Source organism: Diadema antillarum, unplaced genomic scaffold (genome assembly GCF_040938485.1).
Source record: "Diadema antillarum isolate AM-2024a unplaced genomic scaffold, OU_Dant_1.0 seq00001234_RagTag, whole genome shotgun sequence".
NCBI lineage: Eukaryota > Metazoa > Echinodermata > Echinoidea > Diadematoida > Diadematidae > Diadema > Diadema antillarum.
In genome coordinates this window covers 1,072,632-1,086,807 of record NW_027272022.1, presented here as the reverse complement: position 1 = coordinate 1,086,807, position 14,176 = coordinate 1,072,632, and the positions used below count along the sequence as shown (strand labels likewise).

At 39.4% G+C, this 14,176-nt stretch overlaps 1 protein-coding gene across 1 annotated transcript in view; it reads left to right on the top strand.

The window, feature by feature from the left end:
• The window catches only part of LOC139745096 (gamma-aminobutyric acid receptor subunit alpha-2-like), a 107,614-nt gene that overhangs the window by 56,125 nt on the left and 37,313 nt on the right, over positions 1-14,176 (top strand). Inside the window, exon 2 of the mRNA XM_071655517.1 lies at positions 13,365-13,561. Within this exon, the coding sequence (XP_071511618.1) occupies positions 13,365-13,561 (197 nt within the window). The remainder of the gene's footprint in view (positions 1-13,364; positions 13,562-14,176) is intronic.

Here is a 14,176-nt window from a genome sequence, read left to right as displayed (position 1 = left end):
ATTTACCCGTTTGATCAAATTGTTGACTCTCCCTAATGTCACCATTCATTCTTCCCTTTCATCCCGCCAATCTGACATGTGATTGTGCAGTTGAAGGTCTGTAATGATGGTGCTTTCACCGCATTTTAGCCTAAATGTATCAAAGGTAACCTCATCCGCCAATTTTGAAAGTCTTTTCGTCTTCTTTGTCCCCCTGTTTCACACATCTTGGAATCGTCGCGCTGCAATTCCTCGTCCCAAATCACGTGCTTATTAACTATATTCCTTGATTTAATTCTTCCCGCCATCTAGCATTCAGGAATGGCTTGATGTTGTTTTCTGTGAGCGTCTCACATGCTTCTTATAGATACGCAGCCAGTCTAACCCAGTTAAAACGTAATGTCATTCAAGGTCGGTATGCCCCTCATTTGCAAGAACATCCTGGAAATAGAGGCGGTGCCTCGATCTAAACGTGACGTCACAGGTGAATGGGAGCCAAGAATCACATTTTTAAAATTCAGCGAATGTTCTTTAGTGCCGCTTGACATGAATAAAATTGAGAAGAGGAAAAAAAAGTAGGCCACATGTTAAACGAAAGAGCGGAATACAAAAGGAATGCTTTCGCATGTTTTCTACTTTCATGGAAGCTTGAGACTGCCATGTTTTTATACCAAATGCGACTTTTAGACAAAATTGCGTTGATATTTGGAGGGCATGATAAAAGGTGGGCCCCACCTTTTATCAGGATCGCTCTGTTTTGGGCATCTCAGCCATTTCAAAAGCAATTTTCATCAAATAAACGTAGAATTCTTTTTCGAATCACGTGCTTGTGCATATTTCATAAGAGCTTTCTGATTATCTCACCAAAAATGTTAGAAACCTAAAGTTAGGTCTCAACCAACACTATATACGATCTCTTTAAAGATGTATTCTTCAAGAGCACCTTGCCATTATATTGTCCCTTGGATAGGACATAAAATGGAGGTCCCGTGTATGAGAGGTAACAACTCATGCACGTAAAAGATCCCGCTTCATTCATTCATCGCAAAGAGCAGGGTGTTTCACCCGGTGAAGTGGTCCCACCTCACATCCAACTGGACCCCATGGAAGACTAGCTTAACGTTGCTGAATATGGGCTATCCAGCCATCTTCTCAGATGAAAATGAACAAACAAACAAACAAACAAACAAACATATTACCCCTACTGCAGGGGCGGATCCAGGGAGGACCGCAACCGGCGCACGCCCCCCCCCCTTTATTTTTTGTTGAAACAAAAGAAATAAAAAGAAAAAAATTGGGGGAGGGGTGCGTGCGCCCCCCCCCCTTAATTTTGTAAACGCGCCCCCTCTTTACGGAATTCCTGGATCCGCCCCTGTACTGTACCAGTAGTCATTTTGTGCATCCCAGTCAATAGGGACAAATGGTGTAAAACAGCATGTCCAAGAATGTACGTATCAAACAGTGCAGGATCAGAATCCTATGGGAGATGGGTTGTTTCACAAAGAATTGAAGTTGAAATTAAAAGTTAAGATCAACTTAGAATTATGGTAGGCCTTTGGTTCATTGTTTCAATTCATCTAACGTTTTCAGAATCCACATCTAATCGTTATCAAAATTTTGAAAAAAAGATTGTCCCGTACTTTATTTTGTTAATTAATGCCTGTATGAAAAAATCTCCAAAATGTTCATTCTTATATGAATTAAGTGAGAATATCAATTGAAGTCACATACAGCCTACCATAATCTTCATTAATTGTTCTTAAAATTTAAGATCGACTTAAATTCTTTGTAACCCCCCCCCCTCACGAAGAACCGTTTGAGTCAAAGGCTTTTCCACTATCCAACATCCTCTCCGGAAGAACACCTGGGGGGCGTTCCATCAACGAGTTCGTCGGAGGTTTTCACCGACAAATTTGCCATCAGCCAATCAGACGCAAGGATTTACACTGACAACTGTTAAAAGCTAATGAAATCCTTGCGTCTGATTGGCTGATAGCAAATTTGTCGGTGAAAACTCCGACGAACTCGTTGATGAAATGCCCCCCTGAAGAAAAGTTGTGCCTTACACCTGGTTTGTTACATTCATTATTCTTATCTGAGTTGTATAATGACCAGCTGTACAGATATGAGAAATCTATTTTTCTGGACTGCACTTACTGACAACGCTTTTAACGATTGGGACTACTGATTCGTGGCTTAATCATGTTAATGTAGGCATGAGTGCATGGAATGTGTGCTCAGGCGTTCTCATGTTTGATGAGTTCATTTATGCAGAGTGTCAAACTATATCGTTGTCGTATCCTCCTCTCTAATGACACAGGAAATGACGTAATCAACATTAAACATTACATAATAAATTGCTATCAAAAACTACAGCCGACCAAATTACACCATATCAGCGCAATGAAATGAATTCTGTCATCAAAGGGGACCAGTTTGTTTACTATGAAGGGGTACTATGCTGAGATCGATATTAAATGTATGCACTTGCTTGCAACTTATTATTGGAAGACATCCGCAAAATGTCACGTCTTCCAGGCTCCCCCCCCCCCACATACTCCCTTATAAACATTCGGGAGAGGTTAAAACGACATTGCTGGTCACTGCAATTGAACAGACATATTGTCTAAGTTAAAAAAAAAGAGATTATTACCCCCTGTAATGTAGTGACACAGTGCTATTGTTTTAGGATAGATAGAAGCTAAATCTAGGATTACGATATAAAGAAGCTAAATCCAAGTTTTGATTGCGGCGTGTTCATCTGGGAAACTATTACCAGATTTTCTAACAGACAGACTGTTGAGAGGAACTCAACTTGCTACAGTTAGGGGATTTCTTTTGCCTAGGTCCATATTCTTTTCCCCTTTTTTTTTCTTCAACGTCTACCAAATCCCTTTCTCTTCGATTTCCTCTCGGATACCACTCGATCCTTAGCAGGAATCCCATGACGGAATAATCACGCCATGAAACTTCCAAGGTCTTCCAAGAGCAAAGCCTGACAACGCTTTTTCGATTCCATCCCCCTTTTCAGGCACCCTTTTCCCCCGCAAGGGTCGTGCGATTCCGAAGAAGGATCGATGAAATCTATGGACAGGAACTCGTGTCTGTTCTCCTACTGAATTAGGTACATCCAGATGTCGGGACGGTTTCTAGCGACATCCCAAGTGTGTGGACGGACCTACAACTTTGACTTGAGTTCTTGTTGTCTGTGCAAAACGGATGTATGTACATTTTTGAAAATTAACAGGAATTAATCTCCATACATGTCAAGTGCAGGTGGTAGCCAAAGTTGAAAGTAATAATTTGATTAAAAACGAAATGCAGACAGCAAGAGGGGGAGGGGGAGGGGGAGGGGAGAAAGAGACAGACAAACAGACAGTCAGAGGAATTGTTTCCATTTTGCATTCTTTTGTCTCGGCTTTAAATATAATATTGCATTGGAAACTATTTACAATCTGATGAAATATAACTCTGAAACAAAACTACTTGATAATCAGAAAGCAGTTTCTTGGGGTCTCATGTATTGTTTGTATTTTTTTTCAATACGGTATTCTTTGTAGAATAAAGTGTCGTGACTGTCGTATACACGTGCATCTACCTCTTATATTTTTTTCTTCCCTCTCTCTCTCACACACACACACACACACACACACACACACACACACACACACACACACACACACACAACCACACACATACTTAGATTTACTTTCTATGTCGATGCTATGTGTTTCTGTAATCATTCAATTAATTTTTTTTTCAATTCAATTCAATGTTTTATTTCATTTTCGACAAAAATATACAAACATCACTTCTTCTTTTTTGTAACAGAAAACAGAAAAAAAGATGCGTAAAACTATGTAGGATGAAAAGAATGTACAATGATTGTAGCACCTTACGATAATTATCATAAAACTCAAGTGATTTGAAATAAGTAAACGATGTGGATAATTCGAAAAATGGAGGGACCCACTAATCATTACAATACTACGCAGTGATTATGCCCTTTCCCAGTATTTTTTTTTTAACTTTGCATCAGTGCATACGTTCAAGATGTTAGTGTAGGCCATAAATATAGTATATTACACTGCATCATCAAGCCCCACACTATACCCTCACATAGTCTTCCTATCCATGTACCAATTACACGGAGGCAATAACCACTCCTACTCTGAGGATACGAGATTGTTCATCTGCCGTTTTGCAAGCGGCAAAAATTTCCCAAGTGAAATGCAAACTAAAGGAGAAAAAAGGGAACCGAAAACAAAACAAAAACAAAAAGAGCACTGGGTAACCGAGACTAGTCCCAATTCAACAAAGCAATCATGAAGGCCCGTGACATGTTAGTCCGCTTGGCTTCATCTATGTATTATTTTTCAAAACACCTTTGTGGGATACAAATTAATTTCTTACCCCCAGGAATTGTAGAGACCACACGCCAAATCCAATGCGAGTGGACCCCTAGCAACCTTTTATTACGTATACTGGGCAACGGTGAGGGTTGTGATAAAGAAAAAGAAAACCTGACAACAACATAACTATCCAATCAGAATTACATTTAAGATATTACTGAAGAAAACCAGTAAAAAATTACTGAAGAGTGACAAGTGAAAGTGGGCTCAGCATTTGATAACTGTTTTCAGCGAAATTGTTCTTCGTCATGAACTCATTACAGAAATTCAGGTTAAGATAATCGCTGAAGTACCAGTAATAAGATATGTCTTTATGGAGAAGGTAGTAAAACAACACCAACAAAATTAGGTCCATTCCCCCCCCCCCCCCCCCAGTCTGCTGCTGCTAGTCTCTGACGGAGACTGCTTTTTTTTTCTCCTGTCTCAAACCAAAAAAAATAATAATAATAATTAAACCTTATGCGTAAAACGCACAATCCTTCAATTTCATTCTCACAATCTAACCATGATCCATACCTATCTGTACACAAAACACACATCAAAGAGACACATTGATTTTTGAAATGTTTCGTAGCATGGCTTACGTTTGTTTCGTTGTCATCTCTTTTGCCTTTTATCATAATCTATATAGATTTTCTGAATCAATACATCGGCGTAATTGGTGACGTAGTCAAAAGATTGAAATGCATGAAACTAAAAAAGTTCTGAATTTCCTCCTCCTCCTCTTCCGCCTCTTCCCTGGTTTCTACCCCCTCCTCTTCCAAGGCTCTTGCCCTTCGGAAATTTGACAAAAATTGATTTAAACTCGTGCTCCACGATGAATCATACGTATAGATGATCGCTGTATGCACGTGTATTCCTTGTCTAGTTTTTCGTACCCATGCCATGATAGAAGACGAAAGGTAACGCACGTGACACACCTCGGTGATGGCGCCAAAATCTCCAGCTGTTGTCTGCCACGTGCGCACACGCTGCTTGCGCACAGATATGATATTATATTGTTCCGACAGGTCAATATCTTACCCCATTCAGACTAATGATTGTCCTTAATTACCCCTTGATTGTACGAGGAGAAGTGTGCTTGTTATCAGTGAGGGTTTTTTTTTCAAGCTTCTAACAAAACAATGAACCCCGATAAAAATAAGCGCAAAACACACCTACTCAATAAACAGCTTGATACTTATACACACAAAGTATAAGGAATTAAAACAGCTTCTGAAAGTTTCCACTGTAGAAGTTTACTGATCGGATTCTCCTATTAAACGGATTTATTGTTGAACGATACAGGACTTAACCCTGAGGACGAAGGAGGTTTTGTTTGTCGGTTTATTTGTTGTAATTGTTTAATCAACACTCGTGTTTCATCGGAGTGTTGACTTGAATTATGAGCAGATGATTTCAGGTCGCAAAGAAATCTAGTGGATATACCGTGTGAAATTGCGTGATCTGAAAAGGGTCTTACACGTTAAAAAAAGAAGAAGAAGAAGAAGTATTGGCCAGCTGAAACAGACCGAGATTCATCTCCCATGGCGGGATGGCAACACGTGTTTGGGACGAAGAGAGGATATTGACAAGAAACGGACACCAGTTCGCCTTTCTCCGCCTCCCATGTACAAGACCACTGAATATACGGCAGTGGACATGGCGCTCTTAAAGGACTCAACATCAATCAGATAATGTAAGAGGAATTATGATGATCACCGCAAGTTTAAAATTTTCTATACTTGAAACTAAAGAAGAAGAAACAACAAACCATAGTGATGCTGTTTTATTGCCAAGTCAGTAAGGTTGCTATTCAAATTTGATTGACTTATGCACGAAGAATCGGTGCCATAAACTAGACGCGATGTTTTATTCAGTCTCTTGCTCTGAGGTATATAGTAGGTAGATATATGTATCTCAAACAGTGCATTTCTATCACTCTGAGAAGTCATGCAGGTGGTAGATGACGGAAGGAAACTAAGAAAGTGCGAGAGAAGCTGTTTTTACTTGATATCACATCTATTTGATTTTTGTTTCGCGCGACGTCGCGCAGCAGCTCCGGTGATGGCTGAAAAGAAGAGATAATTGCCCTTGCCGAGCACGAAGCACCAGCGTTTTCCCGGTTACTGAACCCTTTATCGGTGCCTGCGTAATCACAACATCATCTTTCCGTCATCAATTTTCCGATCTGTCTGGTTCGAACGATGAACAAACAATGAGACTCGTGACAAAAGGATGATAGGGTGCTGGTAAGGGAGGGAGGACCGTGTTTACATTCATATTTCTGAAATACTTCAACTCGCGTGGGGACCAATGTCACGCACGCTTCGTTCGGGCTGTGTTGTGCGTGTGAGAAAAAGTCGCGTTGGGGATTACTGATTTACTGATGCCTGAGTGCCAAAAAGATAAATGATTTTATAGACTCTCACTGGGATTTATACCTCCTGCCTGGTGCCCATTCATGTATGTGTAATATTGAAGTCTTATTGATCTCATATTATGGCCTAAGCCACCATTGAGTTAGTTTTGTTGAATAATGCAACTTCAATTCAATTCAATTCAATTTAATTCAATTCAATTCAATTCAATTCAAACTTTATTTTCACTTTTTTTTCAACAGAATGAACAAAGCATATGAAAAATATGACATGCGCGTTGTTGAGAATATGCATAGATATACATAGACATACATACATCGTGATAACAAACAAAAATGCCTTGTATTGACACACCATTGATTAAACTTTCACAGTTGAATTTGTTTTCATACTAAATGAACAATCGGAATGCATAGATTATCATTCCTCACAAAGATGTTTGTGTGTGTGCGTGTATGAATCGACAGTTGAATTCAAATCAGTTTAATTCAATTCAATCTTTTATTTTCCACTCATAGAGTGGAACACCCTCGTCAGCCTCGTCAAAACAGGTTAAAAGTACAAGCATTATTAATATATACAGTATTACAAACATAGAACATATGCCATGAAAAAAAAGAAGAATATGGATATTAACACAGTGGTAAATTTTTTTTCAGACACAAGAGACAAAAATAAAGAAAAACATTAACAAAGCCTAAGATACAGCATAAACAAAAACAAGGGCATGTGAGAATGAAATTTAAATACGAAGAACGATCGGTATTGCTTATACATCTAGACTGTGGATTGATGAGTGCAAAATAATGAAAAGGGTTGGTATACTCTATCGGGTGACGCATCATACATTCAAAGTTATTAAAGTGCTCGCCTCCAAAAGGCGCTAAATCAATTGAAAAAAAAAATGGATTTAGCGCCTTTTGGAAGCAAGCTCTTCATATATGTTATCCATGTAGTTGTTTTTTAAATGTATCTAGGGAAATATCAAAAGAAACATGTCCAACTAAAAACACTAGTTCACTGACTAAGCGCCAATTTACGCTAAGCGTTGCTTCCTAAAAACCTCACAGGCTATTCGCGGGTACGACAGTGACGGGGATCACAAATGTTCGTGTGCGAAATAAAAAATCTACATATGCACATGAAACAAGGAGAGTTAACGCTGTTCATTTTAAAGGACAAGTCCACTTTCATAGACATGTGGATTGAGTGAATGCAACAATATTAGTAGAACAATTCAGTGAGGGTTTGAGGAAAAAAGTTATGAATTTTTGAAGTTTCTGCTCAGTCACTCCTGGATGAGAAGACTACTACAGCTTGTGATGTCATGTGTACAATACAAGGAAAACATAAAGGAAATTCAACATATTTTCAGTTTTCTCGCATAATAAAAGAACGCTTGACTTGTCTCTTTCAGAAGGCAGGGAGAATAAAATTACCCTTAACATACGTCAGCGACAAGTCAAGGAAATGGTTACTTTATTTCAAAAAAATAAAAATTTGTGAAATTCTCTTTATATTTTCCTTATATCGTTGTACGCATGTGACATCATACACTGTAGTAGTCTTCTCATCCAGCAGCGAATGCGCAGACACTTTAAAAAGTCATAACTTGTGAATGGATTGTCCGATTTTCCCCAAACTTTAACTGATGTGTTCTAATAATATTGCTGCATTCACTCATTCCACACGTACTTACATATGAAGGTGGACTTGTCCTTTAAGTTTCCCCGAACAAAGAAGAAAACCAAAGAAGAAAAGAACAGTCAGCTCTCCGACCACAATGCCACATAAAGTGACAGCAATGCCCACGGATAAACGATCCAAGTGTCTTCCTTACGCAAAACACGACGATGTATCATTTCGCTCGAACGGCACTGACAGTTGTTGGTTACCAACTGCTGAGAGCTCAATTAAAGATGGGCTGTTTTATTGGTTACAGCTCGTTATTCCGAAGGTTCGTTATTCCGAAGGCTCTTTATTCCTAAGATTCGTTATTCCGAAGGTTCATTTGTCCGAATTTCATTTTCGGATTAACGAATCTTCGGAATAACGCCACAAATTTTCGGATTAACGAACCCTTTTTCATTTTCGGATTAACGAACCTGTAGGTATAGGGAATTTGCGTGTTTCGGATTAACGACCCTTTGGAATAACGACCCTTCGGAATAGCGAACCTTCGGAATAACGAACAGCACCCGGTTTTTTTCATTCACTAGTGATGTCTATGTCTACTTTTTTGGTCTTAATTTGTCTGACAGAATGGGATGTCTCTTTGTCTCTGTCTCTCAATACGCACTTTATTTAATTTCATTTCGGTTTATTGTACAGTATAAACCATGTAAGACCGCAAATCTACGAGGTTTTTCCATACACACAGTTGTCGCTAACTAAATGCTTTGGCTAGTATCTTCACAACTGCCCAAATTTACCTCAAATCCCTGATAATAATAATAATAATAAAAAAATACTTTTATGCTTAGAAGCAAGACACGAACAAGCAACCAAAAGCAGAACAAAAAAGCTCGATTATTAATGTATACTGGCAGCAATAACATCTTGATAATTAGGCAGGATTAAATTTTTGTGATTTTACAATAACTTATATTTTCTCTTGAGTCTGGACAGATAGACAACAGACAGAAGTGCACTGTTGAACAGAATTTATGAGACTATTCCACATTCTTGGGCCAAAATATCCTACTGTGCATACTTTCATTAGCATGCTTTCACCTGCTTCTATGCTATGCATGCTTTCACATGCTTTTGTTCATACTTTCACCCATTCGTTTCTTGATTGATTGATTGATTCACTTATTCGATCATTGACTTAAAAGATCTACTCTAAAGGGAATTTACAATATTTCATCTACCTACATGGATCTCTTAACACGTTGAATACGAGTCCCGAGTATACTCGGGCAAGGGTCTATGGGAAATGCGTGTTGAAGCAAAATCAGCCCGTCCTCAACGGGTAGACTCAACTTCATGAGTCATATTATACAACTGTAGGCTAAACTTTATTGGGAATATTGGACGTGTTGGAATTGTGCACTTAATCAATCGCAATGAACTCCAAACAGTTCGTCTTGAGGTAGATTTTATCATCAAACCTGCTTCAAGACTCGCGTCTGACTTGCTGGCTAGTAGTTCAATGCCCAGACAGTGAGGTGGTTAGCCAGCCAACAGGTACTGAGGCATTATTTTGTGACCCTCGGGGTCCTATCGTCACTACGACCCGGTATTTTCCTTTTTCTTCCTAAACATATTGCCTCTTTTGGGCAGCCAACGCTACATAATCTCAACAACATACCCCGCATGTTATTGGCTTTAAACACCTGCAGGTTTTAGCACACACGTCGTATAAATCCAGCCATACGTGCACAGCATACACGGGTTGGTGTCATCGAGATTATTACATTTGCTCGGGGGGATTGTACGCAAGCGTATCTTCATCTGTATCGCCGACTTTCATCCATCCCAAAAAACTGTCACGGAGTTAGCCAACCCTATGCAATAATAACTGCAGGCAATTCGAAACCCATTGCTGGTTTGAACATTTCTCTTTTTCTTTTCCATCATCAAACCTTAAATGGTTTCGATAAAAAGACAACACCACTAAGTGTACTTTCATATCCGGTTGAAAAATTGGAAGACAACGAAAGCGTGATGAATGCCGCAGGTGGGAAGAATTTCTTTCTATATTTCATGATTGAAGGCGACAAAATCGGTTTGGACCCTGTATCTATATCTATCTATCTGTCTATCCCCATTTTTCTCCCATCATTTCCGCTTGTGTCCTTCTCCATCTTTCTTTCTATGCATATGAGAGAGAAAGACAGAGAGAGGGAGAGAGAGAGGGAGGATAAAAGAGAGAGAGAGAAAAAATAGAAAGGAAGAGAGAGAAAGATACAGACAGACAGACAGACAGACAGGGCGATATTGCCATCAGCAGATGAGGTTAGTATAACTTGTAGCTTTATAAAGTCTTTGATATTCTACCAACTTGTGTTCACCTTCATGGTTTATGAATGTAGAGTGGGGCGAAAGTAATTCATCAAACGAACGATCACGAATCATCTCATGAAGTCAAGAAATTGAGAGCCTGGGAATAATACCAATCAGGCAGTTAGGACAGAAGTGTCACGATTAAAAAGATATACGACTCCTAATCTTCTGTACTCTAGCCAAAGAATCTCGCTAGACATTGTTGTCATAAATCTCTTCATCTGTCCGTTGGTCTATCTGTATCTATCTCTCTCTTTCTCTCTATCTGATCCCTTATTATTGGCTAAGCACTTCTTCTGATACTCATCTCCTTCTACCTTCCTCCTCCTTCTAACCATGTCAGGCTCAGCGGGATGTATCGATCTAATACAGATAGTAATAATTGCCGCACGACTGCCGATTTCACGGCGTTAGGAACCAATCCTTACTGGTTAAAATCCGATTACACTATATTCGTACGTTATACGTACTTCTCTTCTCTCTCCTGTCTCCCCATCCCTCCCTCTGCCTCTGGACCTCCCCCCCCCCCTTCTCTCTGTCTTCTTGATAGGAGGAATGACCCCACTGATAGAGGGCAAAGAAAATCAATGAAGGGGTGGGATATGAAGCAGATTCTCGAGCAAGCAGTCATATTTTCTTCTCCTTCTTTTCAAGAGCTGCTAACTGACATCACCAAATCTCTTTCGCCTCTGATTTCCCCAAAGTGCATCGTAAGTTCACGAGTGGTGTTTTTTTGAAGGCAGGCTACGTGATACTCGCGGTGTTGAATTGTGCAGAGGGTAACACGAGAACGGCTCCCCGTGTGATGCCGCATAATATCGTTTATGGTCAAGAAAGCCAGAAAAAAAATGCTCCAGTGACGTCATCGATTGGAGAATCTTTATTCAGAGAAAATGACAAAAGCTGTAACGGAGAGAGAAAGGGTGAGAAAAAGTCACTATTGAAATGGGATGTAATCCAAAATATATGTGATTCATAATAACCCTGATTATGTGTCGTCATGGCCCAACACGTGGTCGATTCTCAACTCACTCTCATTCATAATGAAATACAATTCCAGTGAAACGACAGTATCCGGCACAGGGTGAACTTTAATCACAAATAGAAAAAGAAAGAAAATATAGAGCGGAATAAAAAAGAAAGCAACTACATCACACACCATTCGCATGACACGACACATTTTCACCAGAGAGAAAATACTTATTGGTGACGATTCCCTTATCAATGCATCAAACCTTGAGAGTGCATGGCGAACTTTTCTGCCACCCTGTGATGAATGTGTGTAATAATGTTCTGCCCCACATACTGGCAGTCATGGATGTAGAATGATCTCTTCCACTCTTTCGATTCAGAAATAAACCGTCATATATCATTCCATTTCCCCCTGATGCCTGTTTGTCTCCTGTTGTCATTGTTGTTGCTGTAGTTTTTATCATATGCACTAAGTGGCCGAACATCAATCAACTTCAGTTGATGTGTGTTTGTGTTCCTAATATGAACACATTGATCACAATAGCATTATCTCCTCTTAATTCTATCGATTTAAATAAATTGTTTGGCATTAATAACTTCATCATCTTTTATAAGCCTTTTTTTCTAGCATTTTACTCAAAGTCATTGGGCACGTAAAGATGTGTATACACGCATACACACGTACACAGAAAATATGCGATTCTTTTTTTGTTTTGATAGTACCTCTTTCATATCACTGAAAGTCTCGCGTCGAGTTGTATTTGTTGCAACTGGTTCACAATCTAACTATTATATACCTCTTATATACCTCTTACTGAGTAACGAGATAAATACATAGATAAACTAATAGGCATGATTGTTGTGTGTATGTGTGTATTACGATCACATCTCTCTTTATTTCTCTCTTTCTCAAAGTTCCTTTTCTTTCTAATATCTTTTCTTGTCTTATTTCTAGATTGGGAATTGTATATTTCCTTTATTTTAGAAATTCCTTGGCTTTTAATTTTTGTTTTATAACACGGATACTGTCATAATCCGTAGGGAATAATTATGTTGATGCACTGCTCTGATTAGTAGTCATGTGACTCCCAGAGAAAGTGACAGTTCAAATGTTGTAAGCCTATGGCCCTGACGTCATCTTTTCCCGCGAGAGGTTATAAGTCCTTCACACGGATTGAGCTATTGTTGGTACCAGTTTTCCGCAGGGCTGGAAAGCCCAATCCATAGGAAAAAAGGAGTGAAGACAGGGGAGATAAAAATGGTCGTGTCATCATGTCCCTCTCAACTCAGGTGTATAAATGGGTACTTGGCAACGCTTAGGTAATATACAATAATAGCAAGGTCCTCTGGTAAAGCAATGGCAACGATGAAGAGGATGCCCTGGATAAAAAAAAGACTATGATTTTACTCGACCAAAGGAAAAAAGAAAAGATATTATTGCAGTATAGGCATATAAGGACAGAAGTCTGTATTTCTGTTATATTATGTTCTGTTATTATTTAAGTAAATCTGTTTAATATTCTGTCTTTCACTCTCCCTGCCTGTGAGTGAACGTTTGTTTGGGCCTGCTGTTCAAGGGGATAGGGTTCAAAGAGAAAAGATTGATAATTGTTTATCTTCTTTTTCTTCACAGTACACTCTGTGATTTTCTGACGACGACCAGCGAAGGTATGGATGAAGTCACTAGGGAGAGCGACGTCGCCAGCGTCATCGACAAGGAGTGGCTAGAGTTCGAGAAGGAAGAACAAGCCCGGGCAAACATCTCTCGTATACTGGATCATCTCGTCAACGAGAGCCACTATGACAAGAATCTGAGACCGAACATGGGAGGTAGGCCGCCCTCAGTGTCCAATCAGGTCATAGCTTCTTAAAGGTAGCATCTGATCTTGTCAAAGTGTCTATAATGTATCCATATCGAGCGTTTCAAACTGAAAAACATTTGTTGTTTTGCTTTTTATTATTATTTCAAGTGAGCCAGAGGAAGCAGAAATGTAGTGATATATCAAAGTCAAACCCGTGCTTGATTAAATTCTTAGACACTGCCAAGATTTGAAAAGCAAACATTCTTTCAGCTTCCTCCAATGTCCGAGATCAATGTCCGGTGGCCTCCCCTTTTTACTCTTTCCTTCCTCCACCCTCAATCATAGTCGGGGTATTGAAACACAAGTCACAGTGTCCGTGAGTCCCCGGCTGTGGTTTAATCAAGAAAAATCGTGTGTTTCTTTGATGCCAAGGTTTTTTGTTTTGTTATGTTTGTTTCGTCTTGTTTTGTTTTGCGGAGTGGATCAAGACACAATCGTGATCCTTAAATACAAGAAAACACGTGTTTCATCATCTCGCAAGGTTGCGCATACACAAATACACACGCATACACATAATCGAACAATTTCTGGTACCGATCGGGTCATATCGAGACGGGTTGATATGCAGACTCACAGGATGAAC